The sequence below is a fragment of the Mauremys reevesii genome, linkage group 11 (genome assembly GCF_016161935.1).
Source record: "Mauremys reevesii isolate NIE-2019 linkage group 11, ASM1616193v1, whole genome shotgun sequence".
Classification (NCBI taxonomy): Eukaryota; Metazoa; Chordata; order Testudines; family Geoemydidae; genus Mauremys; species Mauremys reevesii.
In genome coordinates this window covers 20,247,676-20,267,919 of record NC_052633.1, presented here as the reverse complement: position 1 = coordinate 20,267,919, position 20,244 = coordinate 20,247,676, and the positions used below count along the sequence as shown (strand labels likewise).

Below are 20,244 nucleotides of genomic sequence, written 5' to 3'. Positions count from 1 at the left end.
GGAATCTAGTCTCTTATATAATCTCACCTCACGAGACAGTGCACGTGCTTGGGATGTGACTGGGACTGGTTTTTTTCTGATAGATTGATGGAGGCATTCATAAACCTATTGGGTGAAATGATAAGGAAAAGGGAACAATGCAATACTACTCAATGGATTCACACCCATGGTGTGATCCACTCATATGGAAACACACACACATACAGTAATGCCACACCACTAAAGATTTTCTAGGACTAGCTAGAATAAAAATCATAAATAAGGCTACGATTTAGTCATGGAGGCCACGGAATCCATGACTTCCAGCAACCTCCGTGACTTCAGCCTGCTGTGGTTAGGAGCTGCAGGGTCCTCCACCACCAGCAGGGGTAGGGAGTTGCAGGGTCCTTCTGGCAGCTCCCTGAGCCCGCAGTTGCCAGCAGGGGAATCCCCGAGCCACCTGTGCTGCAGGTGGCTCCTAGCCCCTACGCAGCTGCCCCGCTTCAGGCAGGGTGGGGACTGGCAGATCCCCTTTTTGTCAGATATATTTTTAGTAAAAGTCATGGGGCAGAGTGTTGAGGTGCAGGAGGGGGTACAGGGTGCTGCCTCAGGAAGGGTGGTCAGGTGCAGGAGGGGGTACAGGGTGCTGGCTCGGGGAGGGTGGTCAGGTGCAGGAGGGGGTACAGGGTGCTGGCTCGGGGAGGGGGCTATGGGCTGGGGCTTGAGGTGCAGGAGGGGGCTCAGAGTGGGACTTGGGGTGCAGGAGGGGGTACGGAGAGCAGGAGGGCGTTTGGGGTGCTGGCTCTGGGAGGAGGCTCAGGGCTGGGGTGCAGCCTTCCGCGAGGCAGCACTTACGTCCGGCGGCGCAGCACTTACGGTGGCGGGCGCAGCAAGGCTAAGGCAGGCTCCCTGCCTACCCCGGCTCCACACTGCTCCCAGAAGGGGCCGACGCCCCGGGGGAAGGGCGGGGAAACGTGGCTCCATGCGCTGCCCCTCTCTGCAAGCACCTCCCTTGCAGCTCTCCCAGCCAATGGAAGCTGCGGGGGTGGTGCCTACAGGCAGGAGCAGCACACAGAGGGAGATTCCTGCCCCCCAACCCACCTGTGGAGCCATGCTGGCTGCTTCCGAGAGCAGCGTAGGGCCAGAATAGGGAGTCTGCCTTAGTGGCAGCCATGCTGTGCTGCTGGAGAGCGCGATTGACTGGGAGATCCTCTAGGATCAGCCAGTCAATCATGATCGACCGGTTGGTGACCACTGACCTAGAAGGGTTTTTTTTATTTTTGTTTTATTAACTTTGGACCTGTTTACAGACTTTAAAAAATTCCTTTCCTGCTAAAATGTTTAACTTAATTTTTTGAACTGTTTTGTCTAATAGGAAAAATTTCCTTCCCAGTTAGGGTGACCAGATGACAAGAACAAAATATCGGGACACATGGGGGAGGCGGGGAAGAGAGAAGGGGGCTGCCGAAGCCAAAACAACAAAAAAAAAAGCTGGAGTGCAAAATATTGGGATAAATGGCGTCCCAACCATACATCAGTCGGGACGCAGGACAAAGAACTAAATATCGCGATTTTATCGGGACGTCTGGTCACCCTATTCCCAGTTCAGTCTGATGCTAACATACAGCCCTTGATTATACGTCACAGCAATGCAATCAATAGTAAATAATAATATTTCACACTCGTATAGCACTTTTCATTCATTCATAGAAAACAAGATTTCGCACCCATTTTACAACCTGGGTACAGATCACCACCTGCAGCCAATCTTAAATCTCCCTGTGATTGCATGGTATTACCCAATTAGCCAGGTACACTGGGATTTTCCACCTTAATCTGAAGTATCTGGATTAATTAACCTACAATCTCCGCATGGCACAGTGAGGCAGATGCCTGTTGGAGATATTGTTCTCCAAGGAAGACTGGCCTTGCAGACAAAGAGGGCTTTACCTTTAGGAGAGCTTGCAGCCAGGGAGATCTGAGCAGGTCGTATAACACTCCAACTCCATTGACATCTCTTTTACAGAACAGACTCAATTCTTGTAACACTAGAGTCAAAACACGAGATAAACATGAGCCCAAGAAACAAGAGAGTGCAGTGCATTTCAGCACAAACGGCTGATCAAAAAAGCCAAGTATTGGCCCAGATCTCTGAGAAGGTAACTCACTTGAATTTATATTCCCTTATAATGTGTCCCAGATACCCAACTGGTCATTCCTTAAGAAGAAAAGGTTCCCTGTTGTCAGCTCTATGGTACATACCTTCTTATCAACTGTATTTGTGCAGGGCAAGCAATTTTCCACTGATCAGAGAAACATATTCCCCATGGGCATCCCACACCTATTTAAGTTTGAATCCAAGTTGACATTTATTCCATCCATGCACTGTAGTAACTTTGCCTTGCCCATGTTTTAGGGATTTTTTAGATTGTTTCTTTCTCACCATTTGAAAGTGCCCATCACATCTCAAGGGCTATAGAACATATAATAATAATTCACATTCCAGTCTGACCTGAGAGTTCAGTTAATAAATCTGTACCACTATCAGCCATCCCGTACATTGCCTCCTAGGAATGACTCTTTCCCCATTCCCATCAGAAACAGCCCCACTTCCCCTACATAAAGAGAACAGGAATAGTGTGCAGACACAATGAAAATCTAGACCTATTTGAAAACTGAAGGAGGCATAAGAATTTTAGCCCTTATCAGTTTATGACCATTATTCAAAATCAGGCCTATATGCCACAGGAAACTAGATTTTTATAACAGTATTGGATCATTTCTAAAGTCTATACTCTGCCCAGAAATTATGAGAAAACTGAAAATATTAACATACGAAAGTCTGAGGATAGGTAGCTAACTCCCATTGAAAGTAAATAGGACCTATGCACCCAATTCACTGAGGCACTTTGTAAATCCCACTAGGCACCTATCTGAATCTTCAAGTACCTAAATACCTTTATAAATCTGGTCTGAGATGATTTTCTGACAGAGGCCAAATAAAATTGATCTGCTCCCTCACTCCCTAATACACTCTGATTTTCAACACTTTCTATTATTTCCTCTCTTCCTTTTTTGTGCTTTCACAGGGTGACTATGCTTCTCTGTCCTGCCTTAAATCAAGCATCTCACTAGTAAAACAAGTCAAGGGCCAACTGATTCTCTTAATTTCCTTCTCTCAGTCCCCTTTGTTGTTAAGCACTGAAGGCTGGAATGTTGTTGCCACAGTAACACTGTCCAGGCTGCTAAGCTGTTACAGATGCTCAGAGCTTCTCGTTCTTGGAGCTCTGGTGTTATCAGCATTGGAAGAGTGCAGCCTGCTAACTGAGCAGACCTTGATGTTACATGTAAGAAAGACCACAGGCTCAGTTTGGTGACAAAGGCACTTGGCCAGGTTTATTGCCCTCAAGACACAGTACCAGCGCCCCGGCTCTGTGGTTACAGGTACACTAACACGAGTGCCCAGTGGTAAGGAGTGGCTCAGTCAGCTGTGGGAGTCTCTGCTGTCCCCTCAGCTGCACAAAGAGTGAAGGCGAGGCACCCCAATATTTATTGATGAGACAAAACTTACATACTACCTTACGGTTTCATGACATCTGCTTGTTATCTCCCCTTGTACCTTGCTCCTGATATCTTCAGTCAAACCCTCTTATCTTGTGCTAGGTCAGGATGTACCTGGGCTCATCTTTTGGAAGGTGTTCACATACATACCCAGTGCCTGGTACTTCTTAGGAGTGCCTGTCTTTTAGCAATGCTAGCAGTGCCCTTGCCAAGTTCATGTATTAGACAGTGAACTTGTAAGCATCTGCTTTAATACATGGCCTGACTTTGGTTCACAGCTTAGCCTGGCTTTGCTGACTGTGGTTCAGGCCTCAAGTCTTGCACCAGGCCCCATGCTCACTCACTCTCTCTACACTACACCCTTTCTGTGCTTTTTTTCCCCCCATGCTGCCTTTATGCTTGCAAATGTCTCCCTGATCTAGTGCACTGAACAAGTTCCTTCTCATGCAAATGTCTCCTGAAACCTCAATTCTTCCACCAAACTGATCACTCCCTCTCAAAAAAATGTATATTTTAAAAAAATAAACAAACAAAACCAAAAAAACCTAGTCACAATACAGTCAGCTTGGACCACTGCAGATAACTACACCAGACAAAGACTACATCTCTTCTTTTGTTTACTGATCTCCTTCCACAGCCTCTCTACATGTATTGACGGTTCATTTTGGTTTTGCTATCACTTTAGGCCTTGAGCCTTATGCCTGTGCTTAGCATTAACTGACTTCAATTATATTATTCAGATGCTTGTTTGCCAGATCAGCACCTTAGAATGTCAGCTCTGAGGTAGGGACTTTGACCTAAATTATTGGGAAATACTAGTGATTTTAGATGCCCAATATGAGAAATTTTAAAAAAGGTACCTGATTTGGAGGGAAAGTGCTCAGCACTTTCTGAAAAAATCAGACTCTTAAGGCATTTAAAAGCAGGCTTCCCAAAGTCACTACTCACTTATAAAAAAAAATTAGGCCCTTACCTCAATTGTGCCTGTAAAGCTTGACTCACACCTGTCTGGTACTACATAAAGAAACAAATAAGACTAAATTCCAAGCAAGAATGGGATTTGTCATATATACTATCAGTGATATTTTAAAATATCTGCTGATTTGATAAGAAAATCTGCATGTTTCTTTCTTGTTTTGAAAAAGGAACACAAGAGTTATGTGCTGTACCAGTCTCCTGGCCATGTACTGCAAGCATCTCCATCTTCTCCTTCACTCTAGGAGATTCTCCCCGTTTCTCTGAATGGATCATTCACAGCAGCAATGTTTCACAAAACAGACTCCAAACTGTGAAACGAAGAATAAGCATGTTGGAATAACTTTCGATTTGTAAGAAAGAAAGTAGAATAAAAACAGACTGGGGGATAAAAATAGTGTTTCAGATTCAAATGTCACAAAACAATATCACAACCAGTTTAAATTAGATATGGGCTGAGAAAACCGAAGTTGACAGGACTTGCATCTCAGTTTGAGTCCATGTTGACTGCTAAGGTTAGGGTGGGATTCAAATTAAATGCTTTTAGTCTGGTCCATCTCTAATTTAAACCTAGCAGAATAATATTGTTCACAAAGCCATGGTGCCCAATGGGCGGCCTACAGGTCAAAAGTGGTCCATGCCTATATTTACCTTTAGTAAGTAAATGTATTCTCCATGGGACACTTGTGCTAAGGTGCATTTCTTTACCTTGATCAAAATAGTCTCTCTGGCTGCTTGTAGCACATCTTGGTGCAAGACCACATTTAATACCATCAGCAGTTAATGGGAAAGGCTTATCTGATCAAACCTTTAACTGTTCGAATTCTACCACCATATTAAACAAGGCATCACTCAGACAGTACGGCTCAAATCTGTTTACTCCTCACATAGAGCCCTCAGGCTCATGGTAAGTTGCTAATGTGACTCAGCTGGACAAAAATGTGGGCATCCATAGTCAAAAGTAATTGTAGATTTAGTGGTAATCTTATGTGAATTCGTAATTAGCAATACTTTGAAGAGTTTGCCCCATTTGCCATAAAGCTGTTATAGTTTATTGGGTACATTCATATTTTTGAAATTTTTTAAAACTCAGTTTAGATATGACTGAGCTATAGTCGCTCCTTGAGTGGGAGGGGAGGGTTTAAGTTGCATGTTTTCAAGGAGTGTCTATGAACTCAAAATCTGCGTTACATTAATGCACTAAGCCACTGTATTTAAATTGTGAAGTTTCCAATGCCCCCTCAAAAATAAGGCACCCTTGTGAAAACATGCTATACACCAAATTTTTAAATGCACTACCACAGACAGCTGTAATTTATTTCCCCCAAGATATCTGAAAATAAAAAATAACCCATTTTTCAGTCTACAGGAACTGTCAAGTTAAGAGTCATTTAAAAATAAACCAAATTTCGTTTCCTATTACTACTGTGTTAGACTTAAAATAGAAAGAATTTTGAAAATCAGAATTGCTTCCTCCACTAATGGGGCCAGAATCTGCAAAGACTTCTTCATATAAAGAGTTTAATTGCCTCCAGTAAAGTTTCTCTGATATTGAAGACTTGGCAGGGTATTCCAAGCTATTTACTTTTTGTATTTCTTTCATCTTGGACAATAAAAGTAGGCTTATCACTATCACATCCTAGTTCTCGTGCACTAGTTAATGCTACAGTGAACAATGGAGAGAGATCATTTAAATCCAAAGTGATTTTCAATTTCATTAAAATTACAAACATTGCTATTAATATAGGCTTTCATCAAACTTATTGCATGAACAACCGTACAGTATCCCTTTAAAATTTTAGGTATAAAATTATGAAATGTAAAGCATACACCAAAAACAGCATTAAAAACCAATATATTCCATTATTTGTTTGCACTCATAAAAACAATTTTTTCCCCTCAATTTCTCAAAAAATTCCTTCCAATTTCTCTGATAACTTTAAGCCCAATTAAAATTTTTATGGTCATCTTAATACAGCAGTCACCCCAAAAAACTTAGCAACTTTGCCTTAGAGAATGAAGATCCTGATCCTGAAAACACTTATAAACATGCTCAGTTGTACCCAGGTGACATCACTAGGATTGATGGCTAGAGTAAAGTTAAGCATGCGCATCAGTGTTTGCAAGACTGGGGTCTAAACAGCCTTAGCTCAGTATTTGCAAAATAATCTAGACTTCCCTATACTTTCTGTATGGAAAAATGAAGACAACATTAAAATTATTTAGTAATCAAAGGCAAAATTTGCCTCTTTTAGGGCAGCCCATGATATAAAACCTGAAAATGGTGTTTTATAAATGGAAATACTAATACTTTCCACAGCAGCATGAATCATGGCATTCAAAAACGCTTGCAACTTAAAAAAAAAGTTAAGGACTCGTTTAAGTACACAATATATGGGCAAATTAAATCTGTCAAATTATTACATTTTAAAGTAACGATTAAACACCATGGACCACACCCCCAGATTGAAATCAGAGGAAACTCTCCATTCCATTTCTTTTAGCAAATGTCGCTATAGGGAGACTGAGTCAAGGATTTTTAGAACTGGTATTTTACAGTGGCAGAAGAGTCAATCATCTATTCTAGAGAAAACTGAAGTTGTATGTTCAGTTTCTCATTTCCAGCAGCTCAGTGCCATACATGGATCTGAAGGAACAGGATGAACACACCACATTCAGTCACATGTAATCTATCCGATTTGAAACCTGGGTCTCCAGAAGTAAAAGGTCTGTATCAACCTAGTATGTCTCCTGGACCCTATTTTGATCTGTGTCTTCAACAGCATTCTGTGTAAGGTTTCACAGTATAGCCAAAATTACAATTATAAAATTAACATTGAAGAAAACCTTTCCACTGAGAAATTCTTGTTATAGCTCAATCCAAAGGTAATGCCTCCCACAAACATTAATGAATTGTATCACAAAACATTTGAACAAGGGAGCCAATAACAATACTTACGTACAAGTAGTGAATACCATACCAACCTGTGTTAGATATATGCAGTTTATCTTCTGGATTACCAAAGCTAGAAGGCAGCCATTTTCCCACGACTGCGGACAGGAAATTTATAAGGTACAGCAAGAGATTTATTACCTCAATCTACTTACAATCTGTCACTTTTACTGCACTTCTTAGTGCCTATTTTTAGAAGGCACTTCTTCTCTTGGGTCCTGCCCTATCTTGAAAAGGCAGCTGGGATCAGGGAAAGAATTCAGAAGAGATACCTGATTATGGTTTAATCAACGTACTATTGAATATACCCTATTCACCACAAATTTGCCCCATAAGGGAACAAAGAAAAGTACCATTTTAAACCTTTGGGGATCTGGTATGTTCTTGTGTACTTCTTGTATAATTCTATTCCAAGAGATGGTAAAGAATATAGTCTTTGAAAACATGTCTTATTGTTTAAAAAAAACAACAACAACAAAAACAGAACCCAGGCTTCCCCCAGCACAGTGTGATTTTCCTACCCCAGTGCTGGTAAAATACACTGAGCAGTTTCTACTTCATTTCTTCCAATGACTCCAACTATTATTCATACATTTTATACATGTGGAGTTCCCACACCTCACCCACACATCTTGTAGGTGCCGGTATTTAATGTTCCTCAATAACTTTGAATCTGTTCCTTTAAGACTGTCTTCCCCTTTGATAAGCAGAGCTGATCTGCCTAATGCTGGGATTTAACCAAGGCTATGTAAGACAGATCATTAATACCTGCTTCCTAAACTGCTGAGCCATTAGAAAGAGCAATGCAGAAATCCTTTATTGCAGGGTGGCAGAGTGAAGGAAAGAAAATACTATACGAAGGAGTAAATTAATTGAGGATGGGGGACCCCGAGCTTCCATTCATTTCAGTCACATTGAAACACATTACTAACTGCAGGACTGTGTGATATATTTGCAGTTTAGGTGCAATTATTCAGACTGGTTCAAAAATGCAAGTGCAAACTGCACCCACAGAAGGGGAGGCCATGTTTCTGTAAACATACCCCTATAATCTGTGTGGAGAAGTCCAATTCATTTCTTATTGTGGAAAATTTGTCCTAAACCATTTGTAGCTTGTTAACTATTCAGACATTGAAGTGGACATATGTCTCAACAGCTCTGAACTGGGAATCTGGAGCCAGACCTGAATGTAATTTATTTTTAAGATTATACTGATAAGACATCAATACCCCATCTGAGAAGATTTTCTTGGTTTAAAAAATCCCTTTATCTTACATAGGCTTTCTGGGTTGCCATCTGCTGAAGGAGCTGAGCAGCTGCGGTTTACATTCAAAAGTTTAAGCTACGCTGGAAAATTTCATTGAGTAATCTAAAAAAGTTTTTAAATTATATAGGAGATGAGCATGGTCATCTTCATGTATTTGTTACCACATATATAATTTTGTAGTAGCTGGTGAATACTAGACAAAGAATAATGACGACTTTTTTTTTTTTTTTAATAGAGCCAGTCTTTCATCCTCAAGGATCTCAAAGCACTTTGCAAACTATACAATTCATTAACAATAAAAACCAAACTATTAAGGCTAACGAAACTTTTCAGCTGTGATAATCACATTGAAATTCCCACCAGAGTTCTGACCCCTCTGCCTCTATTTTCTTGACTATTATAATCACCAACAAAACTTGCATGCTGATGTACTGCCCGTTGTGTAAGGGAGCAGAGTTAAGTGATTGTATCCTCTTATGATACAAGCAAGTTGAAAAATGCTGGATCTCAATGAAAGGCCCAAATAAGTACTGCTTACCACCTATAGGGAATTCTCTTGGGCAAGAAATATTGGTATCAATATTTGGCCCATGAAGGGAAACTCAGGTTTAAGTGTTTCTCAGCTAAGAAAGTATACACAATAGATATGACCCCCAAAACAAGAAAACCCACATTTGTAGCTATCAGAGGCATATTTTACAGTTTCCCCACTGGGCAGCTATATTTTGCTACAGCAAATAGTTGTGAAATAATTAAGTCATGCCAGAAATAAAGCTCAGGCACATTTCTGGAAGGGTGAATTACTTTTGACAACAATGTCTCTTTAAAATTTCTGGCAGATCCCTTACTCTGTTTTCCATTAAACTAATGTATAGCTCTTGTTTACAGATAATCTGTTTTAATTGAGAATGGATGTGGGATTGATCTGAAAGTAAGTGCTGTAAATGTTATCTAATTTTGAACTTGCCTTTTGCCTTATGGGCACTGACCTCAGTTCCCATGACACTTGGGTTGGGAAAGCTGCTGCCTGCTGTTAGCCAGCAACTGAGTGGGAACTATTGTGTAGCTATCAGATACCAGATGTTGGTGTCAATAGACAAAAATCAGTTCCAGATTTCTGGGCACTTTTACCTTCTAAAGTAGGAAGCCTACAGTTACTTTGAAAGAGAAGTTTCCATCAGCCAATCAGATTCCTCTTTCTCACAAGGTTCACTTCATAGGTTAAAGGTGGTGCATTGCAAAGGGGAGTGAACACCCACATACCTCAGGATTGTTCCAGGGCATGAGGCACTAAGCCAAACAGAGGACCTTTCAACTTGTGAGACCCATGAAGACTGATTTTAGTAGATGCTAGTGGTGAAAGATAATCAGGAACCACTAAAGGACAGACACAGGCCTTGTTCCTAGGCAGGCTGTTAAAAAGAAGCAGCAAGCAAGACTCATCCAACCACATGGCCTACCAAAGTAGCTACTTGGGGGAGGAGGGACTATATATTACACACATTTTAAAAAGTATCCATCACCATAGTATCTGGGTACACCACATAATTTGGATGAAGAGGCACATTTCCTCAACAGCAGGATGCAGAACTTCTGCATCTATTGAGCCAACTATCTTGAACAAAGTAATACTGGCAGGAGACTAAGTTCAAGGGAAATTCTAATACCTACCATTAGTCACATGGGTGCAATTTACAGAGCTTTCAAACCTGGCCAGATTTGAACTCTGATGAATTTCTACTGCAAATAAATGCCAGAGATGAAGTCCTGACATTCAGAAAATCCTGCCTCCATCTCCTGCAAGCTGCCTTGCAATATCAGTGATGCTACTAGAACAGGAGTACTTGTGGCACCTTAGAGACTAAGAAATTTATTTGAGCATAAGCTTTCGTGGGCTACAGCCCACTTCATCGGATGCATAGAATGGAGCATATAGTAAGGAGATATATATATATATACACACATACAGAGAACATGAAAAGGTGGGAGTTGTCCTACCAACTTTAAGAGGCTAATTAATTAAGAGAAAAAACTTTTTTAGTATCAGGGGGTAGCCGTGTTAGTCTGGTTCTGTAAAAGCAGCAAAGAATCCTGTGGCACCTTATAGACTAACAGACGTTTTACAGCATGAGCTTTCGTGGGTGAATACCCACTTCTTCGGACTTGCATCCGAAGAAGTGGGTATTCACCCACGAAAGCTCATGCTGCAAAACGTCTGTTAGTCTATAAGGTGCCACAGGATTCTTTGCAACTTTTTTAGTGATAATCAAGATAGCCCATTACAGACAGTTTGACAAGAAGTGCGAGAATACTTAACATGGGGAAATAGATTCAATGTGTGTAATGGCTCAGCCATTACCAGTCTCTATTCAGGCCTAAGTTGGTATCTAATTTGCATATTAATTCAAGTTCAGCAGTTTCTCGTTGGAGTCTGTTTCTGAAGCTTTTCTGTTGCAAAATTGCCACCTTTAAGTCTGTTACTGAGTGGCCAGAGAGGTTGAAGTGTTCTCCTACTGGTTTTTGAATGTTATGATTCCTAATGTCAGATTTGTATCCATTTATTCTTTTGCACAGAGACTGTCCGGTTTGGCCAACATACATAGCAACCTTCATCATCTGGACCCATGGAAAAGAAGCCCTTGAGGAATTCCACCATGATTTCAACAATTTCCATCCCACCATCAACCTCAGCCTAGACCAATCCACACAAGCAGTTCATTTCCTGGACACCACTGTGCTAATAAGTGATGGTCACAACCACCACCCTATACCGGAAACCTACTGACTGCTATACTTACTTACATGCCTCCAGCTTCCATCCAGGACACACCACACGATCCATTGTCTACAGCCAAGCTCTAAGATACAACCGCATTTGCTCGAATCCCTCAGACAGAGGCAAACACCTACAAGATCTCTATCAAGTATTCTTAAAACTACAATACCCACCTGCTGAAGTGAAGAAAAAAAAAACAGATTGACAGAGCCAGAAGAGTACCCAAAAGTCATTTACTACAAGACAGGCCCAACAAAGAAAATAACAGAACGCCACTAGCCGTCACCTTCAGCCTCCAACTAAAACCTCTCCAGCGCATCCTCAAAGATCTACAACCTATCCTGAAAGATGATCTCCCACTCTCACAGATCTTGGGAGACAGACCTGTCCTTGCTTACAGACAGTCCCCCAACCTGAAGCAAATACTCACCAGCAGCCACACACCACAGAACAAAAACACTAACCCAGGAACTTATCCTTGCAACAAAGCCCGATGTCAACTCTGTCCACATATCTATTCAAGTGACATCATCATAGGACCTAATCACATCAGCCATGCCATCAGGGCTCGTTCACCTGCACATCTACCAATGTGATATATGCCATCATGTGCCAGCAATGCCCCTTTGCCATGTACATTGGCCAAACCAGACAGTCTCTACGCAAAAGAATAAATGGACATAAATCTGACATCAGGAATCATAACATTCAAAAACCAGTAGGAGAACACTTCAACCTCTCTGGCCACTCAGTAACAGGCTTAAAGGTGGCAATTTTGCAACAGAAAAGCTTCAGAAACAAACAGACTCCAACGAGAAACTGCCGAACTTGAATTAATATGCAAATTAGACACCATCAACTTAGGCTTGAATAGACACTGGGAATGGCTGAGCCATTACACACGTTGAATCTATTTTCCCCACGTTAAGTATCCTCAAACCTCTTGTCAAACTATCTTGATTATTACTACAAAAGTTTTTTTCTCTTAATTAATTAGCCTCTTAGAGTTGATAAGACAACTCCCACCTTTTCATGTTCTCTGTATGTGTATATACACATCTCCTTACTATATGTTCCATTCTATGCATCTGATGAAGTGGGCTGTAGCCCACAGAAGTTTATGCTCAAATAAATTTGTTAGTCTCTGGGGTGCCACCAGGGGCGGCTCTACCTTTTTGGCCGCCCCAAGCAGTCATCTTGTGGGGCGCCCGGGGCGCGGGGCGTGCGATCTCCCGCGAGGCATGACTGCAGAGTCTGCTGTGGTCGCTGCTCGGCTGGGACTCCCCGCGCTGCGGGCGGGTCGGCTCTGGCGGCGGGCTCCGCTTGAGGGAGGCTGCGGGAGGAGTCCGGAGCGGCGGAACCGTCGCAGTCATGCCTGCGGGGCGGAGTCCCTGGGCGAGGAGGGGGGCCAGCCTGGGCAGTCATGCCTGCTCTGCAGTCGGCCCTCGGGTGGGCTCCCGGGGACCTCCCGTGGACGCGACTGCGGCAGATGACCCGGCCGGCCCCCGGCCCCGCCCCCCCGCCGGCAGCCCGCCGCTGGCTGGGCGCTGGGGTCTTGGGTGCCACAAGTACTTCTGTTCTTTTTGTGGATACAGACTAACATGGCTGCTACTCTGAAACCTGTCAGTGATACTACTGATCACTGATGTGGCACAATATAGAGGTAGAAGATGAGTCAATCTTTAAGATTACCAGGACCTAGTCAATTTAGCTCTTTGTAGATTGCAAATTAGTACTAGGGCAGGGTGAATAATGAAAAAACCTTAACTGAAAAAAATAATGAATTGTTCGATGAATATTCAACCAGCTGTGAAATGTGAAATGTAAGGCAGGCAGGGTATATGGCAGAGAACAGATACAATGTGCTTCCACTGACCTAACCTTCTCAAAAGTTTCTAATGCTTTGTTAAACAACAAGTAAACTGGTCAAGTATCTTGATTGCTATGCCTCATTTTCCCCATCGATGCAATGAGAATAGTATACTTCCCTGACTTTGTAAACTCCTTTGAGATCTACTGATCAAAGATAATATTATGGTTTTTTATATATATAAAATTTTGGATTTACTCTACCACGTTTTTGACATCGAAAGAGTAAATATTTAAATCTGTTCTTGAAGTTATTCCATGGTGCCATGGTATTGGTGTCCACATGCTAAAGTTGCTAATGTAAAAAATATGCTCTCATTATTTGCACTGATCTATATTCAGTTACATGTTGACTTCTACTTCCCTCCTGAGCAATTTCCTACTAGCTCCAGTACATGTGTGTTAATATTGTTTATATGGGGACAGATCCATTGTCAAAGTGTCTGCTCATTAGGTAGAGTATTACATAAGGAAATTACAATTTACAGTGCATGTGGAGTTCTGTGAAGCAGTCATCATGCTCTCTTTCAGCTGATAATTTGGCCTTGTCTCCACACATCAATCACAGTTAGTTCCTGGTTCTTGCTTTAAAACATGGCTGACATGTATAACAAAGTATGAGAATTAACTCATTGAAACACATGGCAAAATCATTCATCACAGGAATGAGATAGTAAAAAAGTTGTTTTAAAAAACAAATCCAAAGCAAGGGATATTTGACCAGTCTATTACATTAGATACAATAGCAATAAAAGCAGTTAGAAAATTAATCTAGATCTTTACTAGCAGAATAATTACTCATTCTACCGGGTATAACCTGTCAATGTCACAGTGGACTTCTGAAGATTTGGAAAAATGCATTTGTTGAACATTACAATTTCTCCATTCAACAAAATTCTGTTAACAAAATTCACATGATCCTATTTTTATTAAGGAATAATTTTTCTCCTACACAAGTTTCCAATGTCAATTTTTTAGCTGGCAGGCAAAGAACTAAACAGATGTCAGAAGTTTAATTAGGATTCCACTGGTACAAGCCAGCATCTTAAAGACATTTAAATTGGTTTACCTAGAATTATGTTGCAGCAACGACATCAAAAACAAATTTCACACGTGCAGGTGAGAAATGCGTCTATGCTGTACAATTTGTCTCTTTCAGCAGAGTGCAAAATGTCTTACCTGTAAATGCTGCAGTATATACCATGTTCCAATCACGCAGAATTGCCACGGGGAAGAATATTTGTGGGCTATTAGTAGCCTAAATCACCTCACCGCCTTAGCTAATCTATGGACATCCTCTCCTTTCTAATCCGCAGAAATCTAACCTCAGAACCAGGGAGAGGAGAGATCTTCTTAACCCTTTTCTTGCATAAAAAGCCTACTTTTAATCATCCTTAACTTACGTAGTTACTTGTTCCCACCAACTTTCCCAATGACCAACGCACTTGGTTCTTAAGGTCTCTCCACAGTACCAAGCCTGTAAATGCAGATGGAGAATATGTAATATTTTAGCCTTGATCTCCTATTACACTTAAGCCGAAATCCTGTAACAAGGAAGAAATACCCAGATTTTAATTTAATGAACAAAATATGGTGACACTGAAGTAATAAAGGGAGAGAAACCCTGCAGGTTAACTCATTTCTTGGTTAGCTACAGGAACATACAATCAAAGCTGCCCCTTACTGCTTTCTTAATGCATCACAGACCACAGAGGTTGAAAAGAGGAATCTGGTCAGATACACATTTAATCCCAAGAATCTTATCAGCTAATAATTGAGCCATACATTGGAAGGATCAGAAATAATCCACTCAGACATTCAGTTGTTTCCACCAATCAGAGGACGAAACACATTCACATAATCATTGAGTTGCATAAGGGGATTATAAACCTAAAGCAAGTTATTCAATTCTCAGACTTCACATCCAACAATCAGCACTGTTAGAAGTTGCTACATCTTTGCAGGTACAACATCCCTTTCATGAGAAAGAAATGGGGAAGGACTGGGGGGGTGGGAGGGAAACCATTTACTGTCCTTAAATTAGTTGCATTTTAAGGTTAATTTTTTCCCTCCTTTCTTTCTCACACTTTAAAACATGAATTGGGGCTTTTAGTGTGCTATGAACCAGAGGTCAAGGTTAACTGTTTCTTCTGAAACAGACATGGATTTTGATCTTTTAGAAGAGACATAGGAAAATACTGTTTGTAATGTGATCAGCTGTTCTAGAAGAAAAACTGAACCCTGAATTTAGATCTTGGCAGGTAAGCAGAAGGAGAAAATTATTTCTGTTAATTTTAAATTGTATTTGCTCAAGTCAAATCTGCATGATATTTAGCATGATACACTGTTCCTTTTCAATAGCAGTTCTCCCATTGCATGTTTCAACTTGATATTTTCTGCACACAGAAGTTCTAAAAATTACCAACATGGAAAGTGTACAGCTGGAATAATAATTTACATTGCTGCCTAACCTTTCTTCCTCAAATCGATCATGGTTCTACACAGTATTTGAAAATATTTACTTCTCTTAGGACCAATGCAATTTTATTTTTCAATTGTCACTTATCCCTGATTCCCTCCAAAATATTCAGTAGTACATACGGCTAACAAAACCACATTTTAAAGTTAACAATTTTGTTCTCAATGCATCAAGAGGCCTGATTTTTTTTTCCCTGTTGAATTCAGTGGCAAAGTTTCAGTAGGACAATATCAGACCCATCAACCATACGTAACAGCTTTTGGACTGAAAGGACAACTTTTCTCAGATACATCCAAAAACTGCGGCCTGGAAAGAAATCTTTCTTCAATTCTACAAACTATGATTTTAAGGCTGAAACCTTTTGGAGATCACTTAAATATTAACGTGATGGCCACTTAAGTATCTTGATGAATTAGGAGCTATTAAAAAGATCAGAAGATTGTTAAAATGCACACCTATTTCTCTGTGAAGTAGTTCGTCATTTCTATATTGGCTAAAAAGGCTTAGATGACTTGTATCCAACACCTTCATCTTTTCTCATGTGCACATATACTAAATATATAGTCACACAAATATGGTAAAGATGTTTAAATAAGAACAATATTTTTTTTGACTTCCCAAGAATGCACTTGTAGAAAAAAGAAAGTAATCCCTTTGGTAACTCCTGTTTGTCACCATAAGCCAACAAGATTCTGATTAGATGAGTCACTTGTAAGATTGGACCTCTGGGGCCAATAAAAGTTTGACCCTCTTATTCTTAAATATATTTTTTGGGGGGTGGGAAGGGGATAAGGAGAAAGGAGAGGACAATGGGTTTATAAATGTTTTTACTAAAAAGACATGTATTTAGGATGATCAAAGACTACCTGGGAATTTGTCAGTAACTATAAAATGGAGTAATACTTTCCTCTCTCAGAGGTATGCTGAAACGATAAATATATAAGATATGAAGTACTATAAGATCCACTAATAAAAAATGCCATAATATCATTAATTATTATTATTATAGTTTAATGAGTCTTTGCTACGTTGGAGAATTCTGCTCTCAAAAAATGAAACATCTTACATTTTAAATAGATTTAAATAGATTTTTTAAATGGTATCTTCTTCCTTAAAAAAACAAGTCTATACTGAAACGATCCATAAATCCCAGTAGTCATTATATGTTGACCTGTTCAACACAACTATTAGCTTGGGTAGCCAGAGTTATATATTACAATTTAAGTATCCTTGACAACACTTCAAAACATGCTAGTTGGTTTCAACTGTCCTCCATTTCAAATGTCATCTTCTTGTTTTCTGTAGTGCACCATGCAGACTTACCATCAGCCTTATACTTGGAAGGATAGGAACGTCTTTCATCTTCTGGACTTGTACATAAACAGGCAGCCTGCCAGAATACCAAGTATCAGGGGGTAGCTGTGTTAATCTGTGTCCACAAAAACAACGAGGAGTCCAGTGCCACCTTAAAGACTAACAGATTTATTTGGGCATAAGCTTTTGTGGGTAAAAAACCCACTTGCATCTCAAGTGTTTTTTTTACCCACAAAACCTTATGCCCAAATATATCTGTTAGTCTTTAAGGTGGCACCGGACTCCTCGTTGTTTTTGCCAGAATACTAGTTTCTTGGATTGACTAGTTCATCCATATGAAAAGCCCACTGTATTGCTGAACCTACAGTTCCCTCAGTGGGGCACATAGCCTGAATGCTCTGAAGTGCCTTTACTAGTCAAATATGAGAGAGTCTTGTTGTATCGACACAAATAGATTACTTTATCAAGATTGAGATAACAGCTGAATAGAATTTGGCAATGAAGCTCAATTAATATTTCTAATTTTTATGTTGTACACATATTTGGCTTTATCGTGATATTCTTTATTTACATCTTGTTTGGTTTTTTCCCAGAAAAACGTTCATACCCAAGAGGAGAAGGAACAAAAGCACAACATTTGCAAACAATATTGGTCTATGCTTAAATATTTTTATAAATATGCTGTTAACCATAATCAAGAATGGGTGTATAAAAATAGGTTACCGTAAATGCTAAACAGCAAAAGTTGTGTCTATCTAGAAATTGATTTATATCAGGCATTGCAAGTTCTATAGGCTGGTAGAATGGAGATTCAGCTATATCAATTGCACCCAGCTAGGGAACATTTGGATTTTCATGTAGCACGCTCTTTTTCAGTGTAATCTTGGGTAAGCAGATAAGCTGTTGATGAACAGACAGTATAAGATAGGCAGATATATTGATAACAAATAAAGGAGCAGCAGTATCATGATAAAGTTTTGAAGTACAGAGAAGAAATACAGATATATGTCTCAAAGGAAGGATTAGGGAGACAGTATATATAGGAGTATGAAACAGAATAGGCCTTTATAAACATTTTGAGCCAAATCCTGCCCTCTGATGCATGTATTTGGCTTTCCATGACTTCTGCATACAGGAGGAAAAAAAGAGGAGTTTGGCCTTATTTAGAAAAGCATGACAACAAAATGGGGGGACTTTTCGTTGCATGGAAAGGTAAAGATAGGAGGTGGTCAGTTTTTGTCACGTTTTCTAATTTCTTTGCAGACTTCAGTGGTTTAATGTCAGCTCTGCTTCCATGTATTTAGTATAAATGTTGGGACTTCAAATCTGTCAAAAGATGGCTGATCAGTAGACCCCACTTCCTCTGCTGGTAAGATTTTTACAAAGTGGTATAAGGTAGCCTTCCCACATTTTCCACCTCCCCATTCCCAGCACTTATCTGCTTTCAGCCATTAGACTGGGACCTCTCTAGGAAGTAAGAATAATCAAATAGTTACCATGGGGAGGAGGGGGAAAGACCTCTATATTGATGTCAAATGATTTTAATTTTATTTGGTTTAAGTCATTACAAACTTGTTTGCACCGTTGCTGAATATTGATATAGCTACAAGAGTGTTATAGCCAGAATACTTGGAAATGTAACAGTATACATCTATAGCTAATTCTATTACAAAATGTTAAAGCTAATCAAAGAAATTCGAGAAGGGTTCTGCTTTTATCTCCCAAGGACAAGCAAAGAAACCCTTTGACTAAATAGTGGAAGCCAGATCCAGGAGGTGCCAGAAGAGAAATAATTAGCAAGAGTTGGCCTACCATTTCTTGTTTCTTGAAACTAAATTTTTAATAGTTTTTAAAACAAAGTAACTTGGCATCATCATCGGCGACCCCTTGATTCGAGGATGATCTCTACTATGGCTTTATATATGGGTCCTGAGATGACTCAGGAGTCCGATCCTGGAACCAGAGATCTACCCGCAGTAGGTACAGACATTTCCTGGTGGGCCAGCTGCCTGCTGGGAAAAGGTTCTCTTTTTCCATCCTTCTCTCTCTCTTCAGCTTTGAGGGCAAAGTGCTTCTCCTCAAAATAGGCCATTGCCTGATGAAGGATGTGGCACCATTGGGTTGATTGGTGGTATGCTCCTCCCAGCTTGTGATGTCCACATCAGTTGTCTTGATACACTTTCAGTGCGTCTTTGTAGCATTCTCTGACCACCAGGGGATCTCTGATCATGGGTGAGTTGAGATAGAGGACTTGTTTTGGGAGGTGAGACTCTGGCATCTGCACACAATGTCCAGCCCACCAGAGTTAGTGCATGAGGATCATTGCTTCAATGCTGGAGATAATGGCTTCAGTGAGGTGCTGGCATTAGTACAGCGATCTTCCCACTTGATGCAAAGAAACTTACAAAGGCATTGTTGTGGGTACCTCTCCAGACTATTGAGGTGTTGTTGAAAGGTTTCACATCCATAAAGGAGTGTAGGAATAACAATTGTCTTATAGACCTGGATCTTGGTGTCCTGCCATAGGTCACGGTCCATTAAAATGAGTCGGAGTAATTTCCCAAAGGAAGCACTTGCGGGCTGGATCTTGCGGTCAATTTTTGTGTTTTCTGGAAAGAAAAATCTGCAGAGGACAGGTGCATTTATGGTGTCAGTTTTGCAATTAGGAATAGGTTGTCAGTCAGCTTACAATAACTTGGCGTGCAACAATTTAAAGCTAAACTTTTCAACCTTGCACCATTTAGGGACAAAAGCATCACTGTCATTTGGCCGGGGGGGTGGGGGCGGGGAGGGCGGAGGAGGAGAGGAAGAGAGACAGACACACAATGCCAGGTATTTCTCAACACTTTTCAAAATTCATTTTTAATACATATTTTGATTTTAGGCAATATTAACTGTAGCCAAATAAAGCCCTGATTAATTTTCTATTGAAATCAACAGGCACAAGATACAACTATTACTTGTACTGTGACTTGTTCTTCAAGGTGTTATGCAGATGGATATTATATAAAGGTGTGAACGCACCCAGGCAATGCTGGAGAATTTTGCCTACCAGTAGGGGCAGGATTTGC

At 40.5% G+C, this 20,244-nt stretch overlaps 1 protein-coding gene across 2 annotated transcripts in view; it reads right to left on the bottom strand.

Moving 5' to 3' along the window:
- MPP4 (membrane palmitoylated protein 4) overlaps positions 1–14,800 on the bottom strand; it is a 41,173-nt gene extending 26,373 nt beyond the window's left edge. Inside the window, exons 1-5 of one of the 2 annotated variants that reach the window (XM_039494747.1) lie at positions 14,784–14,800; positions 7,610–7,708; positions 4,710–4,826; positions 1,930–2,027; positions 28–105 (exon numbers count right to left, since the gene is read on the bottom strand). In XM_039494747.1, coding sequence (XP_039350681.1) covers positions 28–105; positions 1,930–2,027; positions 4,710–4,791 — 258 coding nt within the window. In that variant the 5' untranslated portion in view covers positions 4,792–4,826; positions 7,610–7,708; positions 14,784–14,800. Of the gene's footprint in view, positions 1–27; positions 106–1,929; positions 2,028–4,709; positions 4,827–7,609; positions 7,709–14,449; positions 14,526–14,783 lie in introns of those variants that run through there. The other variant, XM_039494748.1, reaches the window with a different exon arrangement.
- Between the last annotated feature and the right edge of the window lie 5,444 nt (positions 14,801–20,244).